The sequence below is a fragment of the Phacochoerus africanus genome, chromosome 4 (assembly GCF_016906955.1).
Source record: "Phacochoerus africanus isolate WHEZ1 chromosome 4, ROS_Pafr_v1, whole genome shotgun sequence".
NCBI classification, from domain to species: domain Eukaryota; kingdom Metazoa; phylum Chordata; class Mammalia; order Artiodactyla; family Suidae; genus Phacochoerus; species Phacochoerus africanus.
In genome coordinates, this window is record NC_062547.1 from 43,429,849 (window position 1) to 43,457,489 (window position 27,641).

The window sequence follows — 27,641 nt, forward strand, 5'->3', positions numbered from 1 at the left end:
AAAATGAGGTTTAAAATGGCAATAAATAATCATCTATCAATTATCATCTTAAATGTCAATGGACTGAATGCTGCAATCAATAGATACAGAGTGGCTGATTGGATAAAAAAGTAAAAACCTTCAATCTGCTGCCTACAAGAAACTCACCTTAGAATAAAGGACACATACAGATTTAAAGTGAGTGGGTAGGAAAAAATATTTCACGTCAGTGGACATGACAGGAAAGCAGGTGTTGCAATACTTATATCAGATGAAATAGACTTTAAAACGAAGGCCATAAAGAAAGACAACGAAGGACACTATTTAATGATTAAAGGATCCATTCGAGAAGAGGACATTACTATCGTCAACATATATCCTCCAAATATAGGAGCACTAGATACATACAACAAATATTAACAGACATAAAAGGGGAAATTGATGGGAATACAATCATAGTAGGAGACTTTAACACCCCACTCACATCAATGGACAGATCCTCTAGGCAGAAAACCAGTAAAGCAACAGAGATCCTAAAGGAAAGAGTAGAAAAGTTAGACTTAATTGACATCTTCAGGACACTACATCCAAAAAAATCAGAATACACATTCTTCTCAGGTGTGCATGGAATATTCTCAAGAACTGATCACATATTGGGGCACAAAGCTAACCTCAACAAATTTAGGAGCATAGAAATTATTTCAAGTATCTTCTCTGACCACAATGGTATGAAACTAGAAATCAACCACAGGAAAAGAAATGAGAAAAAACCTACTACATGGAGACTAAACAACATGCTACTAAAAAACCAGTGGGTCAATTAGGAAATCAAGAAGGAAATTAAAAAGCACCTCAAGACAAACGATAATGAAGGCACAACCTCTCAAAATCTATGGGATGCCGCAAAAGCAGTGCTCAGAGGGAAATTTCATAGCAATACAGGCCTTCCTCAAAAAAGAAGAAAGATCTCAAATTGACAACCCACCACCTAAATGAATTAGAAAAAGAAGAAGAACAACAACAAAAAACCCTAAAGTCAGCAGAAGGAAGGAAATCATAAGTTCAAAGAGGAAATCAATAAAATAGAGATTCAAAAAACAATAGAGAAAATTAATAAAACCAAGAGCTGGTTCTTTGAAAAGCTAAACAAAATTGACAAACCTCTGGCTCAACTCACTAAGAGGAGAGAAAGAGCCCAAACAAACAAAATTAGAAATGAAAAAGGAGAAATCACAACGGATACTGCAGAAATACAAAAAACCATAAGAGAATACTATGAACAACTATATGCCAACAAATTTGACAATCTGGAAGAAATGGACAACTTTCTAGAATCTTAGAGCCTGCCAAAACTGAATCAAGAAGAAATAAACCAACTGAACAGACTGATCACTAGAAATGAAATTGAATACATCATAAAAACACTCCCTACAAATAAAAGCCCAGGACCAGATGGCTTCACAGGCAAATTCTGCCAAACATATACAGGGGATCTGGTGCCCATCCGCCTTAAACTTTTGCAAAAGGTTGAAGAAGGAACACTCCCGAAGACATTCTATGACGCTGCCATCACCCTAATTCCAAAACCAGACAAAGATAACACCAAAAAAGAAAACTATCAGCCAATGTCTTTGATAAATACAGATGCAAAAATTCTCAACACAATTCTAGCCAATCGAATCCAACACCATATCAAAAAGATCGTACACCATGACCAGGTGGGATTCATCCCAGGTTCACAAGGATGGTTCAACATATGCAAATCAATCAACGTCATATACCACACTAACAAAAGAAAAGTCAAAAACCATATGATCATCTCAATAGATGCAGAAAAAGCATTTGATAAAGTCCAACATCCGTTTATGATAAAAACTCTCACCAAAGTGGGTATAGAGGGAACATTCCGTAACATAATCAAAGCCATTTATGACAGACCCACAGCAAATATAATACTCAATGGAGAAAAACTGAAAATCTTCTCACTCAAATCTGGAACAAGACAGGGATGCCTACTCTCACCACTGCTATTCAACATAGTTTTGGAAGTCCTAGCCACAGCAATTAGACAAACAAAAGAAATAAAAGGCATCCAAATAGGAAGAGAAGAGATAAAACTGTCACTGTATGCAGACAACATGATACTATACATAGAAAACCCTAAGGACTCAACCCAAAAACTACTTGAACTGATTAACAAATTCAGCAAAGTAGCAGGATGTAAGATTAACATTCAAAAATCAGTCGCATTTCTGTATACTAACAATGAAATATTACAAAAGGAATACAAAAATATAATACCTTTTAAAATTGCACCCCCCAAAAATCAAATACCTGGGGATACACCTGACCAAGGAAGTAAAGGACTTATATGCCAAGAACTATAAAACATTAATCAAGGAAATTAAAGAAGATGTAAAGAAATGGAAAGATATTCCATGTTCCTGGGTTGGAAAAATAATATTGTAAAAGTGGCCATACTACCCAAAGCAATCTACAGATTGAGTGCAATCCCTATCAAATTAGCCATGACATTTTTCACTGAACTAGAACAAACAATCCACATATTTATATGGAGCCACAAAAGACCCAGAATCGCCAAAGCAATCCTGAGAGAAACAAAAACCAAGCAGGAAGCATAACTCTTCCAGACTTCAAGCAGTATTACAAAGCAATAGTCATCAAAACAGTGTGGTACTGGTACCAAAACACACATACAGACCAATGGAACAGAATAGAGAACCCAGAAATAAACCCTGACACCTACGGTCAATTATTCTTTGACAAAGGAGGCAAGGACATAAAATGGGAAAAAGAAAGTCTGTTCAGCAAGCATTGCTGGGAAACCTGGACAGCTGCATGCAAATCAGTGAAACTAGAACACACCCTCACACCATGCACAAAAATAAACTCAGAATGGCTGAAAGACTTAAATATAAAACAAGACACCATCAAACTCCTGGAAGAGAACAGAGGCAAAACATTCTCTGACATCAACCTCATGAATATTTTCTTAGGTCATTCTCCCAAGGCAACAGAAATAAGAGCAAAAATAAACCAATGGGACCAATGGGACCTGATCAAATTGACAAGCTTTTGCATAGCAAAGGAAACCAAAAAGAAAACAAAAAGACAACTTAGAGAATGAGAGAAAATAGTTTCAAACGATGCAACGGACAAGGGGTTAATCTCTAGAATATACAAGCAACTTACACAACTCAACAAGCAAAAAAGCCAACCACCCAGTGGAAAAATGGGCAAAACACCTGAATAGACCCTTCTCCAAGGAAGATATACAGACAGCCAACAAGCACATGAAAAAATGCTCAACATCTGTGATTATTAGAGAAATGCAAATCAAAACTACCATGAGATACCACATCACACCAGTAAGAATGGCCATCATTAATAAATCCACAAACAACAAGTGCTGGAGGGGGTGTGGAGAAAAGGGAACCCTCCTGCACTGTTGGTGGGAATGTGAGCTAGTACAGCCACCATGGAGGACAGTATGGAGGTACCTTAGAAATCTATACATAGAACTACCACATGACCCAGCAATCCCACTCTTGGGCATATATCCAGACAAACTTTCCTTAAAAAAGACACATGCACCCGCATGTTCATTGCAGCACTATTCACAATAGCCAAGACATGGAAACAACCCAAATGTCCATCGACAGAGGATTGGATTTGGAAGAAGTGGTATATATACACAATGGAATACTACTCAACCATAAAAAAGAATGACATAATGCCATTTGCAGCAACATGGATGGAGCTAGAGACTCTGATACTGAGTGAAATAAGTCAGAAAGAGAAAGACAAATACCATATGTTATCACTTATAACTGGAATCTAATATATAGCACAAATGAATGTTTCCACAGAAAAGAAAGTCATAGACTTGAAGAATAGACTTGTGTCTGCTCTGGGGGGAGAGAGAGGGATTGGGATCGGGAGCTTGGGATTAATGGATGCAAACTATTGCTCTTGGAATGGATTTACAATGAGATCCTGCTGTGTAGCATGCAGAACTATGTCTAGATACTTACATCACAACACAACAATGGGAGGAAAAAGTATGTATACATATATGTGTAACTTGGTCCCCATGCTGTACAGTGGAAAAAATAAAAATAAAAAAAGAAATTACATATGCCTTTATGGCACTATACCATTATGTGTGTATGGTTAACAATTTGGAAATAGTCTTTTACTTTTTTTTTTTTTCCTTTTTAGGGCCACACCCACAGTATATGGAGGTTCCCAGGCTAGGAGCTACAGCTGCCACAGACACAGACACAGCCACAGCAATGCAGGATCCAAGCCACATTTGCAACCTACACCACAGGTCACAGCAACACTGTATCCTTGACCCACTGAACGAGGCCAGTGACCGAACCTGCAAACTCATGGTTCCTAGTCGGATTCTTTTCCACTGAGCCACGAAGGGAATTCCTAATCTTTTACTTTAATGGTTTGGAAATGATCTATTATGTGTTCATCTAGTTCCTTTGATTTTTTCCCAAACAAGCCCTGTCTTTTAGACTATGTTTAATGACTGTTGCATTTAGGCTTTGCAGTTGAAAGATTAGGCTTTGTGTGATTTGGCCTTTTTTCCTGCAATTGAGTCTTAGAATTGTTTACACAAACTTTGCACTAAACTAAAATCATTTTTATTTAACACACATATACACACAGACACACAAATGGCTTACGTAATGTAAAACCCCAGATGAACTAGAGAGAATGAGTTCTTTTTGTAATTTATTTCCATTAGCAACATGTGATTACAACAAATATTTCAGAAAAATGAGAATCAGAGGTGTTTTTGAAGGCATGGTTTAGAAACTTCTCTTGCTCCCCTATGACTTTGGAGATTGTGGTCAGGAGATGTCCCTTAAAGTAGTTAATGACACTTTCTATTTTTTCCAGTATATGGGTTTTAAAAACAAATATTTATACTCTTAGCCAATTCCCTATTTTTTGAAGTCTAAAATATTCATTTTATTTTATGCCACACCCACAGCGTAAGGAAGTGGCCTAAAAAACCTGTGCCACAACAGCGGCCCAAGCTGCTGCAGTGACAACACTGGATCCTTACCTCACTGTGCCACAAGATAACTACATTTAATTATTTTAATTCAACTATGATAGTGTAAGACTGTCAGCATGATATTTGTTTACAGTTAAGGCTACTGTCTAGACCTAGAATTTAGTCCCCCTCCCCTTTTTTTTTTTAATTTTTGCTTCTGTGAAATTAGGGGGTTGGACTAGTGATCGATCTCAAGGGTCTCTTTCAGTTTAAAGTTCTATAAAATATTTTTATTCAGGACATTTAATTATTACTGCATTTTCCAGTTTTTATTTTTTGTTTCCTTTCATACTCATCATAATTGACAAAACTTGCTATATCTACTAGTTTAAATAGGTCCATAGAAAGTTCTTAGAGAAATGTTAGATACCATTGGAAATTTTTGCTGCTTCATTGTGGTCTTCTAGGATGAGAAACTACACTTTACACTTGTCATTCTGAATAGCCTTTAGTTTTCTTTTTTCATATATGGTTCCAATCTGATATTTATATCCTACAAAAGTGTTTTGGCCCCAAGGATTCCTTATAGGTTTTCAAGGACTTCATCTCTGTATTTAATTTTCTTCTAAACAGTGGTAACTCAAATTTCTTATGGAGTAGTATCCATTCAATTAAAACCCTTCATTTTTAACTTTATTTAATAGTTTTGGCTGCACATGTGGCATGCGGAACTTCGCATGGGCCAGGGATCAAACCTGCACCATACCATTGACAATGTTCGATCCTTAACCTGCTGAGCCACCAGGGAATTCCTGTCTTTACTTTTTAAAACCTTTGTGTGTGTGTGTTTAGGCCTGCACCTGCAGCATATGGATATTCCCAGGCTAGGGGTTGAATTGGATCTACAGCTGCCAGGCTACGCCACAGGCACAGTAACACCAGATCCCAGCCTTGTTTGTGGTGTACACCACAGCTCATGGCAACACTGGATCCTTAATCCACTGAGCAAGACCAGGGATTGAACCTGCATCCTCATGGATACTAGTCAGATTCGTTTCCGCTAAGCCACAACAGAACCTCCTGCAATCCTCATTTCTAACTCTTCTGTTCTTCTGATTTTACTTAAGAATATCAAGCTTCAATATATGGCTTAGAGTGTTCATGAAAATACCTCATCTGGTCTATTATATATTAAATGAATAATTTACTCAGCAATTATCAGTTTATTAATCAATAATGAGTAATCTGCTTTTGTATGTTTAAAAGTTTAATAACAAAACCAAAAAACCCCAACTTGAAGGAATCTATTACTGTCTTAGTTTTTTCTGAATTCTCACAAAGCAAACAAAAACATGAGAATAGGAAAAAAATCAGGAATTCCTGTCCTGGCTCAGCGGTTAATGAACCCAACTAGGATTCATGAGGATGTGGGTTTGATCCCTGGCCTCACTCGGTGGGTTAAGGATCCGACGGTGCTGTGAACAGTGGTGTAGGTTGCAGATGTGGCTCGGATCTGGCATTGTGTAACAGCTGTAGCTCCAATTGAACCCTTGGCCTGGGAATCTCCATATGCCAAGGGTGCAGGCCTAAAAAGAAAAAAGAAAAAAAAGGAAAAAAATCATTAATTTTATAGAAAAAGAAAGTTGCTGTATTTTTCTGGAATATCTTCCAGGTGTCAAGCAGAGACAGAAAGGACTCATTAAAAGTTTTTTGTTTTATTGTGGTAAAATATACATAACATGAATTATTATTTTAACCATTTTTACATGTATAGCTCTGTGACATCAAATGCATTCACATTGTTGTGTAAAGCAAAAGATTCATTTAAAAAAAAGGAAATGAAGGATTCCCCCCCCCAAAGTTCATGAAATGCAACTTTTTCTTTTTGGCCATGCCTGCAGCATGTAGAAGTTCCCAGATCAGGGATTGAACCTGCACCACAGCAGTGATCCAAGCCACAGCAGTGACAACACTGGATCCCCCATCTGCTGAGCCACCAGGGAACTCTATAAGTGCAACTTTTTTTTTTTTGGCCATACTGTGGCATATGGAGGTTCTCAGGCTAGGGGTTGAATCAGAACTGTGATTGCTAGCCTATACCACAGCCACAGTAATGCTGGATCCAAGCCAAGTCTGAGACCTACCCCACAGCTCACGGCAACACTGGGTCCTTAACCCACTGAGGGAGGCCAGGGATTGAACCTGCCTCCTCGTGGGTGCTAGTTGGGTTTGTTAACCGCTGAGCCACGATGGGAGCTCAGCTTTTATCACTAGAATTTTTGTCCCAATAAATTCTTGTTTTCTGAGCTATCATTAGGAATTTCTGATTTTTCTTTTGTCATCCTTAAGGATTTCTGATAATTGAAAGCATCCTTGGATATAGTTCCAGTTCTTTACCATTTCATATGTTAATTAGTTACATGATTTACTGTGAGCATCAATTTCATACTGTAGAAAATGAGAATACCAAGTATGTGAGAAATAATAAAAATCTTAGGCTAGGTCCTATGAAGATCTTGTCATTGTGTTGTAGAGGGGTAAACTTGGCAACAGTCCATAGTTGAAGATAATGTGTCTACTTCTAAAGGTGCATTTTCAATATCAATTTAACTTTATTCCTTTATATAACCTTTTTTCCAATTATATTATTTTTAATATTGGATCTTTTGTGGGGCTTAAGATCACAACGCAAAAACTGTATTTATTCATTCACTCATTCATTCATTTGACAAGATACTTATAACACTTACCATGTGTTAGACATTTTTCCAAGTGTCTTAATAAACTTAATTCACGTAATTACAACAACCCCATGAGTTTGGTGATAGTAGTACCCCCAGTTTATAGAAGAGGAAACTGAAGCAACAAGGAGATTCAGTAACTTGCCTAAGCTTATACAACTAGTAAGAGGTAAAATCAGGATTTAAACTTGGGTAGTCTGATTCTAGAGGCTGTGCACAGTTACACTTGTTACCTTTCCAGAACCTTATTTACTGTCAATTCAAACTATTTTGTTCCATTTGTATGACTTGATTGTTTTAATTAATCTCTGCAGAAACAAATAGATAAAATGTCCAGCATTTGTTCCATTTATAGTCTTATGAAAAGCAGATAGGAGAATTGAAACTTGTCTTCTGACTTCCAGAAAAGTCTGTTAAAGGAAACCCACAGGTTTAAAGAAGGCATCAAGTCCTCCTTTGTCTTTAGATAATAGAAGTGCATCTGGAGACTGCAGTACACCAGGCTCACATATTTAAATTTAAACTGTTTTGCGCCTGTGAATACTAAGTATACTTCACAGGCAGGGAATATTTAGCAGTCCCTAAGTTTTAGGAATCACTTTGAAGGAATAAAGGCCTCATAGCACTGTAAAAACCCACTGTCTGTGTTTTTCTATCTTACTAGCAACCAAAAATAACATGTAGGGAAAAGGATCTCAGAAAAAAGATTTTAAAAAGACAACAAATTTTCTGTCCCTCTGGCAATTATAATTTAGGGCTATAGCACCTATATTATCAATGGCTCACTAAAAATGGTTTTTGTTTTTTTTTGTCTTTTTGCCATTTCTAGGGCCGCTCCCTCAGCATATGGAGGTTCCCAGGCTAGGGGTCTAATCGGAGCTGCAGCCACAAGCCTACGCCAGAGCCATAGCAATGCGGGATCCGAGCTGCATCTGTGACCTACACCACAGCTCACAGCAACGCTGGATGGTTAACCCACTGAGCAAGGGCAGGGACCGAACCCGCAACCTCATGGTTCCTAGTCGGATTTGTTAACCATGGTGCCACGACGGGAACTCCCTAAAAATGTTTTTGTATAATTATACTGTTTCCCAAAAAAATCTCAAGTAGAGAACCTCATTTAAAGCTATGTATCAGGATGTGTTTGGTTAATGTTGATAACATTACTAAAAATATCCTGGTGGTACTTAATCACTTTTCTTGGATTCCTTTTGTTTAAAAGGCAAATGCAGATGTTTTGGAGTTTTGACAGGGGTCCATTCATTGCATTTCTCCTGAGCAGCTCTAGAATTGGACAAAAACACAGAAGTGAATGTCTGTAAGCATGCAAAGCCTTGTTCAGGACTCTCAAATGCAGCTTTCAAAAAAGGAATTTAATTTCTTCTTTTTTGTTAATAGATTGAAGACCAACTTTCCATATACCAATCACTGCACAAATCCAGGCTATTTGTTAAGTCCAGTCACAGCACAAAGAAACATATGTGGAGAAAATGCTAGCGTGAAGGTCTCCATTGAAATTGAAGGATTTCAGCTACCAGTTACCTTTACGTGTGATGGTAGGTTCATAGTTCCTCAGTGATCATTCATGTTTTGCTCTGATTAGGGGGAAAATGTTTAAAATCTTAGTGTTACTAAAACTCACTCTGTTATCATTAAGTGTTCTTTAAAAATTTGTGTGTGTCTGTGTGTGATAAAATACTTAATATGCATTAGTCATACTTTTCCAAAAATTGGTATTCGATTGGATAGTTTTCTGGTTTGGATTAGTGAGGAAACAGTTTACCTTTATAACTATATATTTCTCTGAAAAATGCTGAGTAACCTGGTTAATCACTGGCTCTTGGCCAAAGCCCTGACACATTAGCTAGAAAAGCTAATTGTAATCCAGTTCTTTATATTCTAAAGGAAGTTAGTCTTTTTTTTTTTTTTTTGTCTTTTTGCCATTTTCTTGGGCCACTCCTGCGGCATATGGAGGTTCCCAGGCTAGGGGTCGAATCAGAGTCATAGCCGTCGGCATACGCCACAGCCACAGCAACACTGGCTCCGAGCCGCGTCTGTGACGTACACCACAGCTTACAGCAATGCCGGATCCTTAACCCACTGAGCAAAGGCAGGGATCGAACCCTCAACCTCATGGTTCCTTGTTGGATTCGTTGACCACTGAGCCACGACGGGAACTCCAGAAGTTAGTCTTTTTAAACATACTTTAAGGTGTTCCTGTCATAACTCCGTGGGTTAAGAACCTTGCTAGTATCCATGAGGATGCAGGTTTGATCCCTGGCCTTGCTCAGTGGGTGAAGGAGCTGGTGTTGCCGTGAGCTGTGGTATAGGTGGCAGACTTGTGGTATTGGTTGCAGATGTGGCTTGGATCCCAAGTTGCTGGTCTATGGTGTAGGCTGGCAGCTGCAGCTCTGATTCGAGCCCTGTCCTGGGAACTTCCATATGCCACATGTGCGGTCCTAAAAAAGAATGAAAAGAAAAATAAACATACCTTAAATTTTGGTTTGGGAACTTGTCAAAGTGTACAGTAAGAATTAATACTAAAATTGAAGGGAAAAAAAGGTTAATCAGCCCCTTAATTAAAATAAGCATGGATAAGTATTGATAGCAAATATTTTAGTTTGTATCAAATTATGACTGAATGTATCAAGATGTAATTCATTAAAAATTTTTTTAAATGCTTGTTTGATTCTTCATAAATGTGCATATTTATAGTTTACATATCTGTTAAGAAATGTAATCATATTATAGTAGAAGTGCTTTTTATGTTCAGATGGCAAATGTTACAATGCATGAGACTGTTCAGAAATGTAGCTATTGTATTAGATAGAGGTTTTATGGCGTTTTCTGCCAAGCCATTAATTTTCATGAATTTTGAATGTAATCACTGTCTTCTGAATTGAACATAAGAGCTCTAAGTATAGAAATAGGTTACTTCAAAAAAATTGTTTTTTGTTTTGCCTTTTTGTTTGTTTGTTTGTTTTTTTCTTGCCATTTCTTGGGCTGCTCCTGAGACATATGGAGGTTCCCAGGCTAGGGGTCGAATCGGAGCTGTAACCACCAGCCTACACCAGAGCCACAGCAATGCGGGATCCGAGCCTCATCTGTGATCCACACCACAACTCACGGCAATGCCAGATCCTTAACCCACTGAGCAAGGTCAGGAATCAAACCTTCATCCTCATGGATACTAGTCAGATTTGTTTCCCGCTGAGTCACAGTAGGAACTCCTAAAAATTTTTTATCAAAGTATAGTCGATTTACAATGTTGTGTCAATTTCTTAAATTTTTTTAAAGTATAGTTGATTTAGGTTATCATAGTTTTTAATGGTTTAGAATCTTAGTATCCAGCTTTTGCAAAGAATGGTAATTGAATAATACTTCCTGCTTGCTATATTTTTATGCATTGGTAAATTTACCAGGCAAATGTCAAATGCTTAAAATGGTGATTTGGAGGTGCACAAATCACAGCACAGCAGAAGTGAATCCGACTAGGAACCATGAGGTTGAGGGTTCAATCCCTGGCCTCGATCAGTGGGTTAAGGATCTGGTGTTGCCGTGAACTGTGGTGTAGGTCGCAGATGCGGCTCGGATCTGATGTTGCTGTGGCTGTGACATAGGCTGGAAGCTGTTGCTCCAGTTGGACCCCTAGCCTGGGAACCTCCATATGCCTTGCGTGCAGCCCTAAAAAGCAAAAATAAATAAGTAAGTAAATAAATTTTAAAAATGAAATAAAATGGTGATTCTTTTTCCTTGTGCTTTTGTTTAAATAATCATTTGCTAGTTACTGCTTAATGTCATCCTTTTTAGAAGAGTCTGTAAAAGGGAGATGACTTTCTTAGCTTGGATCTGCCCTGTCTAATACAGTAACCACTAGCCAAATATGGCTATTGAGTACTTGAAATGTGGCTAATATAGATTGAGATGTGCTGTAAGTGTGAAATAATCACTGAATTTCAGAGACTTAATTTGAAAGAGAAGGTAAGACATCCTATTAATTTTTAAATATTGACAATATGTTGAAATGATATTTTTGCTATATTAGGTTAAATAAAACATATTGCTGAAATTAGCTTCACCTTTTTCTTTTTACTTTCTTCAGTGTGGCTACTAGAAAATTTTAAATTAATATGTGACCTGCATCGTCTTTCTCTTTTGTAGTGCTGTTTTAGATTATAAGAAATACAGTCTTAATAAGTATTTATAAGTTAAATGAGTAAAATGAAAATGATGACTAACTCTTTTACAGTGAGTTCTACTGTAGAAATCATTATAATGCAAGCCCTTTGCTGGGTACATGATGACTTGAATCAAGTAGATGTTGGCAGCTATGTTCTGAAAGTTTGTGGTCAAGAAGAAGTACTACAGAAGTAAGTATATTCATTAAATTACTGAGCAACATCTTTGAAAATTTCTCTTTTAATGGCTTAAATTAGAAACATTTCAGAAGTTCCCACTGTGGCTCAGCAGAAATGAAACCAATTAGTATTCATGAGGATGAAGGTTCAATCCCTGGCCCTGCCAAGTGGGTTAAGGTTCTGGTGTTGCTTTGAGCTGTGGTGTAGGTTGCAGACACAGCTTGGATCCCTAGTTGCTATGGCTGGGGTGTCGGCCCGCAGCTGCAGCTCCAATTCATCCTCTAGCCTGGGAACCTCCATATGCCTCAGGCATGACCCTAACAAAAAAGAAAGAACACTTAAAGTTAAATTTATAATTTAAAACTGCAGGGAGTTCTCTGGTGGTCTAATGGTTAGAACTTGGTGCTTTCACTACTGTGGCCTGGGTTCAATCCCTGGTCTAAGAACTAAGATCCCACATCAAGCTACTGAATGCCAAGACCAAAAAGCCAACACCCCCCCCCAAAAAAAAACTACACTGAATCCTAGTGAATTGATTGAATTGATAAACTTATATTGAGATGTATTTTGTCTAAGATACCATGTCTAAGACTGTAGAAAGATTTCACAGGTAATTAAGACATGGTCTTGCCCTTAGGAAGGTGATAGTCTTAAATGGGAGAATGTGGGTAATGGGTTGATATGTAAATTTAGGTTTTTTTCTTTCTGCAGAGAGGCAATAGTCATATGATGTAGACTCCATTTTCCTTTTGTAGCCTGCAGTATTACTTTATTTTTTTTTGTCTTTTTTTGCTATTTCTTGGGCCGCTCCCGTTTTTGTTTGTTTGTTTTTGTTTTGTTTGTTTGTTTGTTTTGTCTTTTTGCTATTTCTTGGGCCACTCCCGCAGCATATGGAGGTTCCCAGGCTAGGGGTCTAAACCGGCCTACGCCAGAGCCACAGCAATGCGGGATCCGAGCCGCATCTGCAACCTACACCACAGCTCACGGCAACACCGGATCGTTAACCCACTGAGCAAGAGCAGGGATCGAACCCGCAACCTCATGGTTCCTAGTCAGATTCGTTAACCACTGCGCCACGACGGGAACTCCACAGTATTACTTTATATGCAGTAGTCAGCTATGATTTTAGTTGCCTGAAATAAGTGTTCTGTCTTTGTTTTTTTCTTCTTTGTCTCCATCTTCTTTCTATTTTGCTTTAATTCTTCTCATGTAGAATTATTCCTCTCTTTAAATGCTCACACTTGGTTAAAAAAAACTCTATTTTACTATTCTCTTCAATTTTTGATGCAGATGCAATTTATATTTTACTCTCACCTCTGTAATTTCTAGTTTGAGGCGAATACATTGATGAATAATTGATTTTTAATTTTTTTACAGTAATCATTGTCTTGGAAGTCATGAACATATTCAAAACTGTCGAAAATGGGACACAGAGATTAAACTACAACTTTTGACCCTCAGTGCAATGTGCCAAAATCTGGCCCGAACAGTAAGTGTGTACTGTATAACTGAATTGCATCTGGTTGAATCTGAATGCTTTTGTTAATTTGCCAATTTGCAATTTGTGCATGCACCGAGATTTTTGGGTTTGACTGGGAATGACGAACTTTTTACCCCTACAGAAATTTTTTCAGCACATGGGGGTAGACTTTTAATCATTGAAGTTCAGGTGGTGTACTATTCAGAGCTAGTGGCATGTTTGAAAATCAAAGTGGAGGAATTATAAAAGTTTGGCTTGTAATAGTTTTACATAAGTTATACCATGAAAACATCAGGGTCAGTCAAGGAAATGAGGAAGAAGAAAGATTTTGAAATATGGTTTGAGGGAGAAAAAGGTCCACATTGACTTTTGCACCAAACTGAGAAAAAAACACATTATTTTTCACCAAATGATAACTAAGTTCCTGTTTTAAAAGTATAGTTCTTTCTTTTGAGGTTAAAGCAAAATAGAATGCCAAGAAATTAAGACCATTTTATTGCTGTATAAATACTTGATGAATTTTAACCCCTAAAGAAAATCATTCTTCATTTGGTAGAGTTTTGGATGGAAAAATATCAGTCATTTTTACTTTCTCTTTCCTTTATTTTCCTAGGTTTTGCTTCTATGTTAGGCAGAATTTGTTTTATTTGGGTGGGAACTATTTCACAAAATTCAGTACATTTTAGCAATCATTGGTAACTTCTCTTTTCAGTTTCTTAAGGAATGATGTTCTTGAGTATTTTGCATAGTAAGGATTATGGTAAAAGAGACCAGTACTTCATTTACTGAGGGTAAGGTAGAAGAACATTTGGTTATCATTGAAAACATAATGCAGAGATTCAGATGATCTTTTCCTCGTCTTGTTCCCACCTCACCTTCATTTGGTTGTCAGCCATCTTTAAAAGTGTTTTTTGCTCTCTATTCTCTCTGTATAGAACAGCTTTTCTTTTGGGAGCTATTTATATATCAGAAACTAGACTTTAAAGCATTTATGTTTTTTTCCATTAAAATTTTTTTTTCAGAAGATTAAATCACTTTTTTTCTGAGTCAATAATAGTTTTTTCTCTCTCTCTCTGGTTACCCCATGGCTTATGGAGTTCCCAGGCCAGGGATCAGATCTGAACTGAAGTTGTGACCTATGCTGCAGCTGAGGGCAACACCAGATCCTTAACCCACTGTGCTGGGCCCAGGATCGAACCTGCATCCCAGTGCTCTGGAGATGCTACCAATCCCATTGTACCATAGTGGGAGCTCTCATAAATAATATTTGATTCTGATACTATTTTAAGCTTCAGTTCTGAAAAATCACTTTTATTTCAAGAATTTATCATAGAGTTAACCATATTTAATTTGGCAATAGAAAGACCAAAGAATGGATTTCATTATTTGGTAAATATTTGTATACATATGTTTGTTTAGGCAGAAGATGATGAAACGCCTGTGGATTTAAACAAACACCTGCATCAAATAGAAAAACCTTACAAAGAAGTCATGACAAGGTGTGTCATCTAAAACGTTAATTTCAGGCTCTCAAATTTTACTTTTGAATGTGAATGCATTTATTTTGGTAAATAAAACAATCATTTTTGTTTATAGTATCTTTCAGCCATAATAACTGTTCTGTATTTCAGACATCCTGTTGAAGAACTTTTAGACTCTTATCACAGCCAAGTGGAATTGGCTCTTCAGATTGAAGTAAGTCTTAATTCACGTTTTGGCATGATGATTTAAAGATTCTTGTCTCTGTTCTCTGTTACATACTAGTGTTGGCGTTGAATTAAGTATTTTGGAAGAACTATTTAAACCATATTCTTCATGTTGCTATTTGATGCCCCCCCCTTTTTTTTTTTTGCTTTTTAGGGTCACGTTTGTGGCATATGGAAGTTCCCAGGCTAAGGGTCAAATTGGAGCTACAGCTACAGCTGCTGGCCTATGCCACAGCCACAGCAATGCCAGATCCAAGGCTACATCTGAGTCTGTGACCTACACCACAGCTCACGGCACTGACCGAGTCCAGGGATCAAAGCTGCATCCTCTCGGATACTAGTTGGGTACGTTTCCACTGAGCCACAGTGAGAACTCCTTGATGACTTGTTTTCTGACCAAGCATAATATCAAACATTCTCAGTAATAGCTTGAACTACTTCAGCTTTATTACTAAGAGGGGCCTTCAGTTCAGTTCAAAAAAGCAGTTATTGAATGCTTGCTAGATGCTAGATGTTTGAGTTATGAAAATGAATGACCTAATCCTCACCTACCAGGAACTTAAAACTAGTGATGGGAAATTTAAACAGTTTCAATCCAGTATACATAGTAAATGTAGAATAGAGGTATGCATTTGGGTTCTTTAAGAGATTGGAGAAGGGCACGTCTCCCAACTTGAGGGTTCGAGGAAGGACTCTATGAAAGGATGTTGCCTGAGCCAGGTCTCAAACAGTATGAGTTAGCCAGAAGATGGTTGGAAAGGGCATGTGAACAAAAGTACACAGGTGTGATATATATGTGGACGTATAAACACTTCTGTAGTAGAGTACAGAGTGTGAAGTGAAGGTTGAGAGATGAAGTTGGAGATAACCAGATATAAGTTACCACCCTATAATCCGTATTAAGTAGTTTTACTTTATTCTCGATATCAAGGGGCCATATCCAGCCCACTTTCCATTCTTGTAAGTAAAAATTTGGAGGACACAACCACGCTCATTTGTTTACATATTTTCTATGACTGCATTTGTGTTCTAATACTAAAGTTGAGTAGTTGACAAAGACCATACGTCCTTCACAGCCTAAACTATTTACTATTTTCATTCTACAGGAAAAGTTTGCTGACCCCTACTCTGGCCATTTAAGGTGTTTTAAGCTGAGGGTAGGTGTGGAGTGGGGTGGAGTAGTGATTTGTTTAGACTTGAGCTCTGAAATTACTCTGTCCAAATTGTGGAAATAGGTTTCAGGTTGGCAGGATTGATTTCAGGAAGACTACTTAGGAAAGTTTTTTTTTTGTAGTAGTAGTTCTAATGAAAGACAGTGAGAATGGTGAAGGTGAAAAGGAAGGACTGAATGGAGTTCCCTGGTGCCGGCTGGTTAAGGATCCAGTGTTGTCACTGCTGTGGCTCAAGTCACTATTTGTGCGGGTTTGAGCCCTAGCTCAAAAACTCTCGCATACTGCAGATGCGGCCACAAAAAAAAAAAAAAAAAAAAAAGAGGAGGGACCAATTAACAATATTTAGGAAATAAATTCATTAGGTTTTGATAGGTAATGAGATGTAAGAAAAGACGAAATAGTGTAGGATGGCTTCCAGATACTAGTATTTTTTTTAATCAGCATTTAAATATATTGATTTATTTAATATTTACTGAGTGTTTTCTCTCTCAAGGTACTGTTGTAGGTATTGAGGATATGGGAGTGGACAAAAGAACTGTAATCCCTGCCCATTAGAGAATTTACATTCTAGTCAGAGGAGACAGACAATTAAATAAACTAGCAAAATAGATCTCGTGGTAAATGCTGTTAGAGAAAAATAAAGGAGGAGGGTAATGTTGCAATTTCAAATAAGATAATCAGAGAAGACCTCATTGAGAAAATGAATTTCCGTAAGGAACTGGAGAAGCAACAGCAGTAGCTACCTGGTTGTCCGGGGAGAGATGGGTAGAGTATATGTAAGGTCTACTAGGTCTTTGTAGCTAGAATAAAGTTAAGGAGGGGGACAAAAGTGGAAACAAATCAATGAGGTAGATTTTTTGCTAGCCACAGGAAAGATAATGATGGCTTGGATCAGAGTGATTACACTAGAAGTGATGAGAAGGGGTAGAATTCTGTAATATATTTTGAAGTTAATGCTAGGAGGATTTACCAATAGATTGGATGCGGCGCATGGGAGAGAGAGGAGTTAGGCATAACTCCCAAGATTTTCTACCTAAGCATTTGGAAAATTGGAGTTGCCTTTAGTGAAATGAAGAAAACTAAAAGAGGAGCAGCTTTGAAGGGAAGATTTGAACTCAATTTTAGACATTTTGTTTGAGATGACCATTTTTCATCGAAATAGTGGTATTGAGTAGGCAGTTGGATGTGAATCTGGAGTTTAATGGAGGAGATCCAGGCTGGAGATAATAAACTGTGAAATCATCAGAATATTAATATTATTTTGCAGCTATAAAACTGGATGAGATCACCAAGAAATTACAGGTATAGGGGAAGAAAAGAGTTCAAAGACAGAGACATAGGTATATCTCCCATCTTATAATAAAACAAATAGTCCAAATCCACCAGCAGCTGTTACCCCACTTCTCTATCTCCTTATACCAAAACCCTTGAAAATTAATCTGTTTTTGATGCTTCCACTTCCTCTCTTCCATTCTCTTATGAACCCACTCCAATCAGGCTTTCATTCTCAACACTTCTCTGAAACTGCTCTTAAGATCATCAGGGACTTTAATAAGCATGACTCCAGTAATAAGTTCATAGTCTTTCTTTCTCTCAACTTTTCTATAGTGTTTGATAGAGTTGATCATTTCTTTCTTCTTGAAACACTCACATGGCTTCAAAGATATCACATTCTTGGTTCTCTGACTTCCAGTGTCTGCTTTATTCTCACTCTTACTTGTGGCTTCCTTCTTATGATCTCCTTATCTTCCTGACCTTGAAACATTAGAATGCCCAGGGCACTTAGTTCTAGGACTTCTTTTCTTTGTATTTACATTGTAGGTCATCTCACTTAATCTCAGGTCCTTAAATACCTACATATGTTGATCATCACTTCAGATTCAAGTATCTATTACTCGACATTTTTATGTGAATGTCTAGTTATCCCAAATTTAAGATATACATGAGTCTTCCTCTTTGTAATAAATGGAAACTCTGTTATTCCATTTGCTCAGGTCACAACCTTGGAGTCACATTTGATTTCTCAAGAAAAAGATCTTTTACATCCCACATGCAATCTCATTTCTGTTGGCTCTACCTTGAAAATACATTCAGAATGTGACCACTCTTCATCACTGCCAAACTACACTCCTTGTCAGCTACAAGTAGTTATCAACAGTTCCTTACTGGTCTCTCATTTTCTATCTGTCCTTCTACACCCTGTCTTCCATAAGCAACCAAAATTATCTTTTAAAGTAAATCAGTACAGGATTTATTTTTAAATCTCTTCTAGCAAATTGGGGACCCTGTCACTGTGGCAGGTCAGGTCACTGCTGTGGTAAAGGTTCAGTCTCTGGCCCAGGAACTTCCACATGTTGCGGGTGAGGCCAAAAAAAAAAAAAAAAATCATGCAGTGTGGTGTCCTGGATTGTATCCTGGAGTAGGAAAAATACATTAGTGGAAAAGCTGGTAAAATCTGAATAAAGTCTGCAGTGTAGGCACTAGTAATATAAGTGTTAACACCTTAGTTTTGACAAGTGTAACGTGGTTAAGAAGTTTTGTACATGGTTATGTAAACTGTGTTACTTAACACTTTATATATTTTTTGTCTTTTTAGGGCCGAACCCGTGGCATATGGAAGTTCCCAGGCTAGGGGTCCAATTGGAGCCGTAGCTGCTGGCCTACATCACAGCCACAGCAACACCAGCTCCGAGTCAGAGTCTGTGACCTACACCACAGCTCATGGCAATACTCAATCCTTAATCAACTGAGCAAAGCCAGGGATTGAACCTGCAACCTCATGGTTTCTAGTCAGATTCATTTCCACTGAGCTACGATGGGAACCTGACCAGTATTCATGAGGATGCGGGTTCGATCCCTGTCCTCCCTCAGTGAGTTAAGGATCCATCATTGCTCTGAGCTGTGGTGTAGGTCGCAGATGAGGCTCAGATTCCATGTGGCTATGGCTGTGACTAGCCTGGGGACTTCTATGTACCACGGGTGCGACCTGAAAAAGACCAAAAAAAAGTTTATTTTTAAAAATGAAAATAAGTTCCCTGGTGGCCAGGTTAAGGATACTAGTTAAGGATCTAGTGACTGCTATGGCTTGGGTCACTGCTGTAGCATGCATTCAGTGCCTGGCCCAGGAATTTCTGCATACATTGGGATCTGAGCTGTGTCTGCGGCCTACACCACAGGTCATGGCAACTCGGGATCCTTAATCCACTGAGTGAGGCGAGGGATTGAACCTGCATCCTCATGGATCCTAGTCAGGTTCGTTAACTGTCGAGCCACAAAGGGAACTCCACAACTTTAATATAAGAGAAAAATCAAAGCCAAAAGATGGTTCTCTGGAAAGATTTATACAATTTATAGACCCTTAAAAATATTAAATCATGCCACTCTTGTGGTCAAAATCCTGTTTACTGTCTTGGTCAGTAAAATTCAAATCCCTAATTGTGGCTTCATGCCCCTACACTTTCTGACCCACTACCTCTGTGATCTGGCTTCCTACCCCTTTCTTCCTTTGTTCTAGTTGATCTATAGGTATGCTTCCCACTGGGACCCTTGTGCTTTTTCCTTCTTCTTTTAGTGCTTTCCCCTAGACATTTGCATGGCTTACCCTTTCAGTTCATGAAGGTCTTTGCTCAAGTGTCATCTAATCACGAGCTCTTCCCTGACCATATTATTAGGAATAGTGACTCTTTATCATATTTATTCCCTATATTTTGTACAACTTTATTGAGATACAATTTATAGACCATAAAATTTACTCATCGAATGTGTGCAAGTCAGTGATTCTTTTAGCAAATACATAGTTGTTTGTCACCACAGTCCAGTTTTAGAACATTTTCATCACTCCCAAAGGTTTCCATGTACTACTTTTCAGTTATTCCCTGTGCCCATCTTCAGCCCCAAACCACTACTGATCTGATTCCTGCTTCAATAGATTTGCCTTTAATGGAGATTTCCTGTAATTGGAATGATATCCTTTGTCATCTTTCATATCTGATTTATTTCATATATCATACTATTTTTAAGCTCTGTCCATGTTGTATGTATACATAGTTTTGGGTTTTTGTTTTTTGTTTTTTGGGGGTTTTTTTGTCTTTTTGCCTTTTCTAGGGCCGCTTCCTGTGGCATTTGGAGGGTCCCAGGCTAGGGGTCCAACCTGAGCTGTAGACGCCAGCCTACACCAGAGCCACAGCAACGCTGGATCTGAGCTGCATCTGCAACCTACATCACAGCTTATAGCAACGCTGGATCCTTAACCCACTGAGCAAGGCCAGGGATCGAACCCACAACCTCATGGTTCCTAGTCGGATTCGTTAACCGATGCGCCACAACAGGAACTCTGGGGTTTTTTTTAATTGCTGAATATTTCCATTGTATGGATATACCACATTTAGTTTATTCAGTCACACAATAACTGAGCTTTTGACTGTTTATAGTTTCTGATTATTATGATGAATGCTGCTGTAAACATTCATGAATAAGTCTTTGTATGGATGATGTTTTAATTCTCTTAGGTTTATGGTCTTGGTTTTTTGGTAATAAGATGTTAATTTGTTTCATTAAAATGAAGATAGGATGGCAGTAGGGACTTTGAGGCAAGGAGTAATGGTTTGGCCTCATATTCTAAGGGGAGTGGAAAAGAGCTGACCAAGGGCTTGTGAAAGGAATGTTAAATGGCATACAGATGCTTGCTGGAATTGGAGACTGTTGGATTTTTATGGCCGTGAGATTTTCTGTAGTACTCAACTGCCTAGTAGAAAAAGCAGAGAGAGAAGTCGCTGTGCTCCAAGAACAGGTTTGGTCAGAATGAGAGTGTGATGGTTGAAAGCAAAGGAGATTGTTATCAGAATATGATATTGTAGTTCAGATTCTGATCGTGTAGTTTTGGGGTTGAAGATACTGTGAATTTTCCACATTTATGTAATTGAGTCTTCTTATAGGATATAAGGCAGAAAGCCAGGTAAATGTCCAGAGCAAAAATAAAGCAGGTAGTAGGGGAAATAACCACATGTTGGTGTCAAGGCAGATCAGTCAGTTAGGAGCCAAGTCAGGCAACAGAAAATATAGTAGTTATTTAAATAGGGAAATTTAAAGAATTGTTAATCAGTGAAAGGTAGTTAATTATTATAAGGAGTAAAAGAGGACTAAAGCGAGAGTTGGCATATTGTGGCTCACATGCCAAATCTGGCCAGTTGCCCATTTTTCTAAATAAAGTTTTATTGGAATACAACCATACTCATTCATATATGTATTATCTATGTCTGTTTTCACACCCTAATAGCAGAGTTGAATTGTGACAGAGACTGGCCCATAAAACCTAAAATATTTGCTGTCTGATCTTAAAAGTGCCAACCTTGCTTTAAGGGGTCCGGAAGTAGAAGGTGCAGAGAAACAGCTATCAGCTCTAGGATGAGGAACAGTGAATAGTGAAGGAACTTCGAGGACTTGTGATAGAGTCTCTCCCCTAACCTTAAGCTGAAATCCAGTCTCTAAAGAGAAGGGTATGGCTATCACAGGAACCCACTGATTGTCTATGGCAAAGAAACTTGGCAGAGCTGTCAGGTCAGAAGAACATGGCCTGAGGGTACAGCTGGAGCTGGTCTTGGAGGACCTCCCCTGCCCCCGCCACACACACACTTTCTAGGCCTGTACTTTCGGCATATAGTTCCCAGGCTAGGGGTCAAATCAGAGCTATAGCTTACCGGCCAACACCACATCCACAGCAATGTGGGATCTAAGCCATGTCTGCAACCTACACCACAGCTCACAGCAACGCCAGATTCTTAACCCACTGAGCAAGGCAGGGAACCAAACCCGAATCCTCATGGATATTACCACGAGCCTCAATGGTAACTCCCATGCTGAATTGTAAAATGGAGGACTGGAACCCTGATGAGAAAGAAGTATCATCTTGCTGCTTTTGCCTTTGAGTGTCCCTTCAGTGCCCTCTATTGACAAAACCTAATATTGTACCAGCTGGCAAAGGAGAAATGTTTATAAGGTCTAGTTCTGGTATCCCAAAGCAGAGGAAAGAAGGGTGGATTCGGAACTGATAGACAATAAATTGATAACTGGCACATAAAATGGTGGAGAATAGCATAGGAGAATGGCATGAGCCTCAAAACTGTAAAGGTTTTTGCGTAAAGCTGGAGAAGCAGAGGTAAGCAGAAATATAAGTCAAGTAAGCAAAAATGGGGGCCTTCAGGCCTTGAGGTCTGTAGGTAATTGAGTGAGAAAATGAGGTGGTTTAATTAAAGCATGAAGGTGAAGAGAACATTTGGTTTATGGTAGCCAAGCCTCAAAGGTGGAAAATGCAAAATTTTTAAGAGATGGTACAGTACTGTGTTTCAGCCCATTCTAACAGTACTTGACATTTGTTTGGCATAAATATTTGATGACTTAATTTGTTATATAAGAATATTTCTTAATGAGATCTGTACTTTAAAATGATGAGGGAGTGGAGAAGTATTTTTAAATCATTCTCATCAGGTAAATTATTTTATTATATATTTATACATAGATACTTTTTTTTTTTTTTTTTAGCTTTTTAGGGCTGCACCTGTGGCATATGGAGGTTTCCAGGCTAAGGGGTCAAACCGGAGCTGTAGCTGCTGGGCTACACCACAGCCACAGCCACAGCAATGCAGGATCTGAGCCACATCTGCACTCTACACCACAGCTCACGGCAATGCTGGATCCTTAACCCACCTAGTAAGGCCAGGGATCAAACCTGCGTCCTCATGGTTGCCAGTCAGATTCATGAACCGCTAAGCCATGACCAGAACTCCTGTACATATATACTTTTGAATCATGGTGAAATGACTTCTGGTTGGATAGTATAGAGGGATTGTCCTTATGGAAGTTTTCTTCATCAGACAAAAGTGATGGTTGAATAGATGCAAATGATACTAGAAAAGCTGACTCAATTTTAGTAACTGTTGCCCAGTGTTATTGGTTTGTGACCAGTCTCTGAACAACTTGGTTTTTTGATGCTAGCATTTTACAGGAGAGCAAGAAGGTTGTTGATGTTTTTAATGTGGAAATTATTCCCAAATGAAAGTTAAAAAGATAACTCCATTTTTTAAAAATGATTTTGTAATTTGTTAGTATTACTGCTTTTGCTTCTAATTCTAATAAATTGACGGCATTTGCATGTGAATAATTGTGTCAAGCAAAGTGAAAATTAACCACACTTGCTTTTCCTACTTCAGAGTAAATTATGTAATTGAAAAGTTGTCTTGTTTCTTTTCTTTTTCATCACAAGAAAGTAAAGTATATCTGTACTTAAGCACTGTCGAAAATGTCTAGTTTTTTGACTTCATCTCTGAAATTGATCCTTTAAATTCCACATGCTTTTTTTTTTTTCTTTCTATTTTTAAAGAACCAGCACAGAGCAGTAGACCAAGTAATTAAAGCTGTAAGAAAAATCTGTAGTGCTTTAGACGGTGTGGAGACTCTTGCCATTACAGAATCAGTAAAGAAGCTGAAGAGAGCAGTTAATCTTCCAAGGAGTAAAAGTGCTGAAGTGAGTATTTTTTAGTAATTAGCATTTTATCACATGCAAATATGTGCTTAAGTGAGCATCTCTCATTTACACCAGGAGCTTTTTGCTTCTGCTAGACAAAATGTTTCCCTTTTAATTTTAGCTTTTACTTTTGAGCTGATTTGGTCACACACGTGGTAAGGTGGGGAATTCCTAAGAGATAGACTACCTTAGGAGGAACTTTGTGGAAGTTGATGGTGATTAGGTGGATGCCCAACTGAACTTTGTGTGTATAGGAAGAACTCTCAAAAATGAGTTGGTTGGGGGTTTTTAAGGTAGATACTGCACCTTAAAAAAAAAAGGACCTGGTTACTAAAGCTGCCATTTCTCCCTCTGAATGGAAATGTCCATGATTGTGAGTTGGAGGAATTCTACCTAGGACTATACCTCATTTTTATTGGAGAGACCCAGAAGCCTCAGGTAATAGCGACTTAAATTGCCTCAGAAGCAACCAGGTTAGGAGCCCTTTCTTGAAATCATACTGTTGCATTTGGTAAAAGTTCTTCCCAAGTATTTTCATGGGGATTTAATTAACTTTGTTCATAGCTCTGATTAGAAGGATGAGAGAAGGATCACAAGACATGATACATTTAAAGAAAGGAAAAGTTATATTAATGGTATGTTCCTCAGTAGATGTCTAGGAGCTTGATTCTCACAGCCTATCCATATGATATATAGAAATTTGGTTCCTTCTTTTTTTTTTTTTTCCTTTTTAGGGCTGTACTCACGGCATATGGAAGTTCCCAGGCTAGGAGTCAAATCAGAGCTGCAGCTGCCAGCCTACACCACAGCAGTAGCCACATGGGACCTGAGCCATGTCTGTGACCTACACCACAGCTAACGGCAACACTGGATCCTTAACCCCCCAAGTGAGGCCAGGGATCGAACCCACATCCTCATGGATACTAGTCGGGTTCTTAACCCACTGAGCAACAACAGGAACTGTGGTTCTTTCATTTTTTGTTTGCTTTTTCCTTTGCTACTATGTACTTGTTTTAGAAATTTAAAAAATATATCTGAAATCATTTGGAGGTTATAAACTGCCACGGTCCTAATGTCTGAGGCTTCTATTTATTACATTTATTTGTTGGATAAAGGAGCAGAGAGTAGGAAAAGAATTCAGTTTAGGAGTTCCCATCGTGGCTCAGTGGTTAACGAACCCGACTAGCATCCATGAGGATGCTATATTAAAAATATAAGTGAGGAGTTCTTGTTATGGTGCAGCAGAAACAAATTAATTAATTTGTTAATTTTTAAAAGTAGTGGTAAGGGAGTTCCTGTCGTGACTCAGTGGTTAACGAGTCCAACTAGGAACCATAAGGTTGCGGATTCGATCCCTGGCCTGGCTCAGGGTTAAGGATCTGGCGTTGCCGTGAGCTGTGGTGTAGGTTGCAGACGCGGCTCGGATCCCGCGTTGCTGTGGCTGTGGTGTAGGCTGGTGGCCACATCTTGGACTGGACCCCTAGCCTAGGAACCTCCATATGCCACGGGTGTGGCCCTAAAAAGACATACACAAACAGATTTTTTGAGACACTTAATGTTAATAAGTAGTGTTCTGGTTTCTTTAAGGATATTTTTATGCAAGTCGTAGAGCAAGTGATGGAAAATAAAATATTTTTCTAGTGTATATATCACTTCAGGGTTTCAAATCCTAGTTACTAAATTGGTTTAAGGGGGATTTTGCTGAGTTTCTTTATTTTGCAGAACTTTGCAGTTACTCTTTGATTTTCTTGATATTAAAAAATAATCGTTTGGGAGTTCCTTGGTGGCTCAGCAGGTTAAGGATCCGGTGTTGTCACCTCTGTGGCTATGGTTACTGCTATTGTGTGAGTTTGATTCCCTGGCCTGGGAACTTCTGCATGTCACAGGTGTGGACATAAATAAATAAATAAATTTAAAAAATAAAATTTAAAAATAAAAATAATCTAGTTGATTTGAGGTATTCACTTTCTTTTCGCTTTTTTTTTTTTTGCTTTATTCTGCAGACACTTTTGAGGGGTTTCTCTTCTGAAGGATTTCTTTGATATAGAATTTAATACATGTACTGAAATCAATAGTAAACATTTTATGTCACATCATGGGCGATTTTCTGACTAATCTGTGTGTGTGTGTGTGCAGGTGACTTCACTGTCTGGAGGAGGAGGGGACGCTAGCAAGAGTTCAACAAGAGGTATGCATTTTATTTCTTCAAATTTTAGGAATGATTGTTGCTTTTTCAGAGAATTATATTAACAATTGCTTTAAATCTAGGCGCACTGAATCCTGAAAATCCTGTTCAAGTAAGCATGGACCAATTAACTGCAGCAGTTTATGATCTTCTCAGACTCCATGCAAATTCTAGTAGGGGTTCTGTAGACTGTGCCCAGAGTAACAGGAACATGAAGGAAGCATGGACTGCAACGGAACAGCTCCAGTTTACAATTTTTGCTGCACATGGAATTTCAAGTAACTGGGTGTCTAAGTAAGTAACTAAAAGAACATGTGTATAGCTTTCCCTAGAAGCTAATCTAATCTTATAAAATGTCAGCATCCGCTGTTTATCTTGGTATTTAAGCAGATGACACGAGAACCACCAGGTACCTTTGTGGTTTTCATAGAAATTACAGAGATGGTTGATGCTATTCCAGTAAAAAAAATATCACTCCCACTGCTTGCAGAAGAGACAGGAAAATATGTTTAAACTTACAAGGGCAAATGCTAGTTAATAAATTAGTTAATTTATGACTGCTATTTCTGCTTTTACTTTAGAACCAGAGTAATTCGAAACAGTGTAATGAGACTAGACTTTAGCACATTTTTTTTTCTTCTTTAGTAGTTTACAATTTACTATTTGCTAGACTTTGAAGTCTACAAGAGCAGATTTCTTCTGTTGACTTCCTCATATGGGTTTTTTCTTTTTGATTTTTTTTTTGTCAGTACCATAAAGTTTGCCACCTTCAATATATTTGGAAATGACCACTATAAACTGAATTGACTGAATTAAATATTTTTAATGAAACAGTTTTATAATAGCTTAAGGCTATAAAATGAAGCTTAGTGATAACAAACATAAATTTTGCTTTAGAACATAAACTGAGGAGTTCCTGTCGTGGTGCAGTGGTTAACGAATCCCACTAGGAACCATGAGGTTTTGGGTTCGATCCCTACCCTTGCTCAGTGGGTTAACGATCTGGCGTTGCCGTGAACTGTGGTGTAGGTTGCAGACGCGGCTCGGATCCCGTGTTGCTGTGGCTCTGGCATAGGCCGGTGGCTGTAGCTCCGATTTGACCCCTAGCCTGGGAACACCATATGCCGTGGGGAGCGGCCCAAGAAATGGCAAAAAGATCAAAAAAAAAAAAAACATAAAGTGAGCATTAGATAATATAATGTAATGACTTGAAAGTGGTATATTAATTCATTCAATAGTATAATGACTTGAAAGTGGTATATTAATTCATTCAATAAGTATTTACTGACTACCATCTGTGGACAGTGCTCTTAGTACCAGGGATTCAGTAGTAAGGGCAGCAAAAGATCTTTGCCCTCTTGGAACTTGCACTTAAATTGTTGCTACTGCTGTCTAAAGTATTTCATTCCATTTAATAGTTAAGGGATAATACCATCCACACACTCCATACAAAAACATGTACA

General features: G+C 38.2%; 1 protein-coding gene across 2 annotated transcripts in view; it reads left to right on the top strand.

Moving 5' to 3' along the window:
* Window positions 1-27,641, top strand: part of PIK3C2A (phosphatidylinositol-4-phosphate 3-kinase catalytic subunit type 2 alpha) — a 124,410-nt gene that overhangs the window by 52,898 nt on the left and 43,871 nt on the right. For both annotated transcript variants that reach the window (XM_047776194.1, XM_047776195.1), the window contains exons 4-11: window positions 9,157-9,314; window positions 12,008-12,128; window positions 13,494-13,605; window positions 15,016-15,095; window positions 15,228-15,291; window positions 23,850-23,993; window positions 26,130-26,181; window positions 26,262-26,472. In XM_047776194.1, coding sequence (XP_047632150.1) covers window positions 9,157-9,314; window positions 12,008-12,128; window positions 13,494-13,605; window positions 15,016-15,095; window positions 15,228-15,291; window positions 23,850-23,993; window positions 26,130-26,181; window positions 26,262-26,472 — 942 coding nt within the window. The remainder of the gene's footprint in view (window positions 1-9,156; window positions 9,315-12,007; window positions 12,129-13,493; window positions 13,606-15,015; window positions 15,096-15,227; window positions 15,292-23,849; window positions 23,994-26,129; window positions 26,182-26,261; window positions 26,473-27,641) is intronic.